At 34.6% G+C, this 7,500-nt stretch overlaps 1 protein-coding gene across 1 annotated transcript; it reads left to right on the top strand.

The window, feature by feature from the left end:
* The first annotated feature begins 5,201 nt into the window (after positions 1-5,201).
* On the top strand, positions 5,202-6,794 carry LOC137644439 (zinc finger MYM-type protein 1-like). Its single transcript, XM_068377415.1, has one exon. It carries the CDS (start codon positions 5,202-5,204, stop codon positions 6,792-6,794), a length of 1,593 nt encoding a protein of 530 aa, XP_068233516.1.
* The last annotated feature ends 706 nt before the right edge of the window (positions 6,795-7,500 follow it).

Genomic DNA, 7,500 nt, shown 5'->3' with positions numbered 1-7,500 from the left:
GTATTAGTAGAAGAGAGCTAAAAATACGATTAAAAGAAGAAGAGTGAAGAAAATTCTTCACATATATATATATATATATATATATGTATATATATATATATATATATATATATAAATATATATATATATATATATATATATATATATATATATATATATATATATATATATATATATATATATATATATATATATATATATATATATATATATATATATATATATATATATATATATATATACATATATATATGTATATATATATATATATATATATATATATATATATATATATATATATATATATATATATATATATATATATATACATATATATATGTATATATATATATATATATATATATATATATATATATATATATATATATATATATATATATATATGTATATATATATATATATATATATATATATATATATATATATATATATATATATATATAATTCTGATATTTCTCGAAAACCAGCCAAAAGCTAATTAATTTAGTTTATCATTGCAACAAATTGGTAAAGTTTTCTATAGACCAGGTGGTATACTAAAGAAAACGAACCCTAATTGAGTAATTAACTAGAATATTTTATGGATGGCAAAACTATTAATGGGTGAGGAGAATGGGGCCTTTAATCGAGATAAATAAAACCACTATAATGTGAAGTATCAATTTCATTTATATGAACTGCATACTTTCTAGTTAGATTTAAGTTACTTTTATCACTTACTAAATGACTCACTCACAATTGATCAAGTTAATTTGCCATGCACAAATTCAAATTAACATTTACGAGAACAATTCAAGAAGTTTGAAATATATTTGTCTAGTTGTTAACGTTGGAAATAATATTTTAGGCCAATATAGATTTTTCCAAATAGAATGAATCATTCACAACCTCTCATTCTTGTGATGTTTTAACATCATCTTCCCTTTTATGCTTTGGCTACTTTGTAATCTTGAAGAAGAAATTACGTTTCACGTACAGGTTACGAATAATTTTCTTGAATCACTTTCCTAGTATAAGATCATTTCTCTTTTTTTTCTATTTTGTTAACACTGAAATAGGGTCCTAGTAGGAAAAGCACCCCATTGATTGTGACGTATAAAAATGGAGAAGCACAGAATAAAATAAGGAATGAAAAACTAATACAAATTAGGATATATAACAATTCTACATAGATAGGCAACAGATTAACTATAGAGCGAGACATCGGACAATTCCGACTAAACAAAAAGCTATCCCACCTATCTTGAACTTCATATATTATTGCTATTGGGAACTGCAATTACGTTCCAGTGGCGTCAATGGGCTTCTTAAAGGAATCGTATTTTCGCAATCTCTTCAGATTCTCCAGCGTGAGCTTTCGATTAAAAGAAAAGAGGATTATTTTCATTTGATTTATTCTGACCACTACGACACTGTTTCGAGAATACTTTATCTATAAAGTGATTACTAATTAACATAAGTTATACCATTCCTGTTACATATGAAGGGTGGGCTAAAATTGCGATCGATTATTTTAAAGGGTTATCTCATAGAAAAGGAAAAAATGATAACGGATAATTAGAGAAGTTCAGCGATTATATACCTACATATGTACACAGACATACACTTAAATGTGCACCACCATAGAGGTAACCCTTTAATGAATATATATATATATATATATATATATATATATATATATATATATATATATATATATATATATATATATATATATATATATATATATATGTGTGTGTGTGTGTGTGTGTGTGTGTGTATGTGTGTGTGTGTGTGTGTGTTTGTGTTTGTGTGTAAGATTGATTTGCAGATGACTTAGTTCTACTTAGTGAATCATTGGAGGAATTGCAAAAGATGATAGAAGATTTAAATAGAAAAAAGTAGATATGTAAGACTGAAATTTAATGTAATGTAAATCCAATATAATGACCAATAAAAATGCAGAGAGACAACAAAAAAAGGGTTATGGACTAACCTCTAGAGATTGTTAATAAAAATAAGCACTTATGAGAGACAGGATATATAAGCATGTGATAGAGAGTTTTTGTAAACAAAATGAGATTATAAAAAGTAAAATGTCACTTTTTCTAAAAAGAAAAGTATTCAATCAGATGGTTATACCAGTATTAACTTATGCATCAGAAACTTGAAGCCTTACTATAAAACCTTACAGCATACGTTTATTACAACTCAGGGAGCTATGGAAAGAATAATGATGGGATTAACACTAAGAGACAAAAAGAAAGAGTAACATGGATATGAGAGCAAACTAATGAAAAGGACATATTAACAACAATTAAGAAAAAGAAAATAACGTGGTCAAGATATATAATAAGGTTGAAAGATAATAAAGACAAAATGAATAACCGAATGGGTCCCTAGAGATTGTAAAGGGAGCAGGGGAAGGAAGAGAAGACAATGGTTTGACGAGCTTAGAAAATTTGCCGTTATAGACTACCATAGAAAGACCATAAACAGACGGGAATAGTAGGACATGTCCGAGTCATTTGTCTTGCAGTGGACAAGCAACGGCAGATTACACACACCCACGCACACACACATATATATATATATATATATATATATATATATATATATATATATATATATATATATATATATATACACTGGAATTCCTTTATGGTAATAGCTTCTGGCTGGGCAGAGATTCGAACCCCTTCCTTCTCAGCCGAAACCATGACTGCGAGGACTCTACCAACTGAGCTATCAAGGGAAATGTAAGTTTGTGACAAGTCACCATACATATTCCTGTCCAATTCAGGAATATGTCATAAACTTATATCTCTCTTGCAGCGGCGGATTTAGGGGGGGGCCGAGTAGGCCATGGCCTAGGGCCCGCGCTTGTGAGGCCCTGCGAAATTTGATTCATAATTCGGCGTGGGCACTTTATAATCAATGGAAAAAAATTTCTCCACGCTTGTGTCAATGAATTTCTGCGAAATAACATCTACACAGGCAATTCCAACATTTGCAATTTGACAATTAGGCATTTGCAATTTGGCAATTCGCAGCATTTGAGCTGTACAATGAATTTTGTGTTTAGTATGCATGAAAGTGAGTTATATTCACTTCATCGGTTCAATGACTTTGAATTTCATACAGTTTGCTTGCAAGCAACATTTCGAATTCGCAAGTTGATGCAATTATGCAAGCTCGGTTTTCTGTCAATCTATCATATAAATTGTGTAAATAATATTCATTGTGTGTGGACCAGTGGACTTTTCTTTGCTTCTTGTTGGGTCCACGTGGCGCGATTACTAACGTTCAATCTGCACTCTGATTGGCTGTTGAACCCTGTATGCACATGCTTACATGTATGCATTAATGACTCATGATAAATCTTGTGCAACTATTTTCACGAATACTCTCATCTCTGTGCTTTATTTTGTGCTAGCATGCTTTTTTTATCAGTTTGCTCTTTCTGCCTGAAGTGTTCACTCTCATTGTTTTCTGAGCGCAGTGGTCTCATCTGACTTCTTGACGTAGCTTCCGGCTCATTTCTGCTCAGGTGTGAATTTCATTGATTGAAACCTTTTCTATATGCCTGTCGACAAAAACAGGAAAAGACTAACTTGTCAAACATCAGTTACAAAAAAAGGTTCCACCTCTCTAACTGTCGAACACGTCTCAGTTTTCTCGTTGCTTCATCCCCTCATCTGTTAATGTTTGGAACACCCTTCCTAATGATGTCGTCAAGTCAAATGATTGTTATACTTTCAAAAAACACGTTAATGCTTTTTTTCTCTCTAGTGCCTCAACCTTTTAGTTTTTCCATGTTCATTTTTTTGCCTCATCAATGTTTCTTCTAATATTTTTATTTCTATCATCGATGATGTGCCGTTAACTAGGCCTTCGGGTGTATGCATCTCTTGCTTTCTGGTTGGTCGCCTAAATTGATCATTATAATAATAATAGTAATAATAAATACTTCGCCAATGGTTTTATATATAGCCAACTTTTATTAGCATCTACGTATCTATGTAACTACCTACTTTTGTCATTTCATATACCTAGTTACATTTTAAATATCTACTGTGGGTAGAGCCATAATATCTATAGTTAATAATTATTCATGTTTTTCATTTTCAGGATAAGGTAGTGAGGCTGCACTGACCACTGAGGCATAATGGAGAAATCAACAAGTCGTAATCGTGATCAAGGGAGAAAGTATAAAGCAAGCTCTGTCAAACGACAAGAAAAGGCAGATGAAAAGGAAAGATTAAAAAAACTACTAAAAATAACTCAATGGTTGGCATATTCAACAGTATCTGCACCTGCAAAGTCACAAATTCACACTGAATCTTATCCTAGCTTGAACAAACCAAGTACAAGTGTTGGTGCTAGCTTGAACAATGCAAGTGCAGCCACAGCGAGTACTGAACGGTCTGAACCAGATGTAGTTAGCGCAATTGATCCTGAGCGCAGTGAGGAGACACAAGAGGAAGTGAAAGCTATGAATACCGGTACTGAACAAGGATTTGAAAATGATCTTGGATTATGGCCTAAAATAATTCCTGAAAATGTGTGTGACTATTGGTTGAAAAGGGGAAGTGCAGAATGTCGACACTGTGATAGTGATTTTAAAGAGTCAGCTGTGAAAGAGCTAAACAGAACCCGTCATTGTACAAAGACATTATTCACTCGAACTCATTCATTATCTGGCCAAGAAATTAATCTTAACTGGCTCTGTTACTCTAAAATAACCGGTAAAGTGTACTGTTTTCCTTGCAAGCTTTTGTCAAAGGTGCAAAGCTCATTCACAACTGGCTTCAATGGCTGGAAGAACACTAGGTATGTCATAGAATCTCACAGTAGGTCAGATCAGCACAGGAAAAGTATGGTCGACATGATATATAGAAAGACTACGGGTGCCCGTATTGACTCTAATCTAGTACTACAATATGAAAGTGACTGTGAGTACTGGCAGGCAGTATTGAGGAGGTGTGTAGATGTTTTAAAGCTACTTTGCGAACGCGGGCTAGCCATTCGGGGTAAGGATGAAGTAATTGGATCAGCACACAATGGAAATTATCTTGGGATTCTAGAGCTGCTGAGCATATACGACAGTTTCTTGGCAGCACATCAAGAAACATGCAAACAAAGGTAGTGGTCATACTTCCTACTTGTCGCATGTCATTTCTGAGGAAGTCATTGGAATAATGGCAGAAAAGGTTGTGTCCTCAATAACAGATGAAGTAAAAACAGCAAAGTACTTCTCAATTTCTGTCGACTCCACACCAGATATTTCACACATGGATCAACTTAGTTTTACAATCCGCTATGTACTGCCTACTACAGATCCAGTTGAAAGGTTTTTGCAGTTTATTCCCATGCTAAGCCACACTGGCAGAGATATTGCTACAACTGTTCTTGATTTTCTTAAAGAGAAGAACATTTTAGTTCTCGACTGCCGAGGACAGTCCTATGACAATGCCAGCAACATGTCTGGTAAATATCAGGGAACCCAACAGATAATCAAGAACGAGTGCAGTGAAGCTGAGTACATACCATGTATGGCTCATTCCTTAAACTTGGTGGGTAAGTGTGCCGCAGAAAGCTGTCCTGCTGCAGTGTCATTGTTTGGTCTGATACAAAACTTGTACTCCTTCCTTGTCGCATCTACTTATCGTTGGAGGAGACACCGTGAGGTAATAGAGACTAATAAAGATAAGAAGTTGAAAGTTGATAAAAAACTTTCAGACACTCGTTGGTCAGCACGAGCAGATGCTGTAGCTGCTCTCAGTAGAGCACACAAAGAAAACATCATTGTTCTGGAAGAGTTTTCCTCGGATCAGAATCAGCCAGCTGAAACAAGAGCTGAAGCAAGTGGTCTTCTCAAAGGTTTGAAAAAACTTGAAACAGTAATTCTTCTTGAAGTTTGGGATACAGTATTGGAAAGGTTTCAGAGTGCCAGTATTCAACTGCAAAAACCTGGAATCTCCCTCAACACAGCCGTCACACTGCTGAAGTCTCTTTTACAGTTTGTTAACGACCTGAAATCCCAGTTCGATGATTTTGAAGCAAAAGCTATGGCTAAGTGTGATCCCAGTGACGTGACTGGTAAAGTTGCATACTACGCTGACAGGCAGTCGCAGCGTATTAGAAAGCGCAAGCGTCACCACGATGAACTAGACTCGGTGGAGGATGTTACGCTGACAGGGAGAGACATGTTTAGAGTGACTGCTTTCTTGCCAATCATTGACAAGGTCCATGCTGCCCTAACACAACGCCTTGCAGCTTACAGCGACCTTCGAGAGAAATTTGGGTTTTTATCAGAAATCTCAAACAAAACAAACACTGAACTTAAAGCAGCTGCTGAAAAGCTTGTGTCTTCATATCCTAATGACTTGGAGGCGGGATTGGAGTCGGAGCTTTTGCAGTTTGCACACCTCATGAAATCCATTCCAAGAGGTTCATCTGAAAGTGCTCCTTCATTAGGTGGTGTAAAAGCTGCACAAAGACAAAGTCCGGAACTAGAAATGTATAAGATAATTCACAGACATAACATGGTTGAAACATTTGCTAATGTTGAAATTGTATTACGACTCTATCTCTGCATGTTTGTCACAAACTGCACTGGGGAGCGATCATTCTCCAAGCTGAAACTACTAAAGAATTATCTAAGAAACACCATGGGGCAGAACCGCTTATCTTCACTCACCCTGTTGAGCATTGAGCATGAAAAATTAAGGGTGCTTTATTTTACTGATGTCATCATAAAGTTTGTAAGTAAGAAGGCTCAAAAAAAATAATTTTTTTAATGAGAAATAGTTGAGTGTACCGTGCAAATTGCATGCAATAAACAAAACCCACTCATTTTGCCATTTTGCCACTCACTTCAGTCAAACGGTATTCTCTTTTGTTTATGGTGTATTATTGAAGTTATTATTTTTCAATGGTGCATCATTATAGTTGGGGATCTCCTTAGTTAATGGTGTATTATTATAGTAATTTTTTTGTTATGCTTCAAAAAAGCAAATGTGTAATGTTCAACTGTGAAATGGTCACTTGGATAATTATCAATAAATTGAATATTGTTTAAATAGAAAATTTATTTCAACGCTTATCTCTTTAGTTAATGGTATATTATTATAGTTATTTTTTATTGTTGAGCTTCAAAAAATCATATGGGTAATGTTCAACTGTGAAATGGTAATTTGGTTAAATTTAAGTAAGTTTAATATTGTTTAAAAAGCTAATTTATTTTAACGCTTCGCTCGTACACTGATTTGAGGGCCCGGTAAGGTCACCGGGCCTAGGGCCCCGCATAACCTAAATCCGCCTCTGCTCTCTTGATAGCTCAGTTGGTAGAGTCCTCACAGGCACGGTTTCAGCTGAGAAGGCAGGGGTTCAAATCTCTGCCCAGCCAGAAGCTGTTACCATAAAGGAATTCCAGTGGATATATATTCCCAAGGTAGAATTCGATATTAAATGCCATTGTGTTGATATACATTGATT

This window comes from Palaemon carinicauda, chromosome 7 (assembly GCF_036898095.1).
Source record: "Palaemon carinicauda isolate YSFRI2023 chromosome 7, ASM3689809v2, whole genome shotgun sequence".
Classification (NCBI taxonomy): Eukaryota; Metazoa; Arthropoda; class Malacostraca; order Decapoda; family Palaemonidae; genus Palaemon; species Palaemon carinicauda.
Note: the sequence above shows the minus strand (reverse complement) of the source record. Positions and strands in the feature narration are given on the sequence as shown.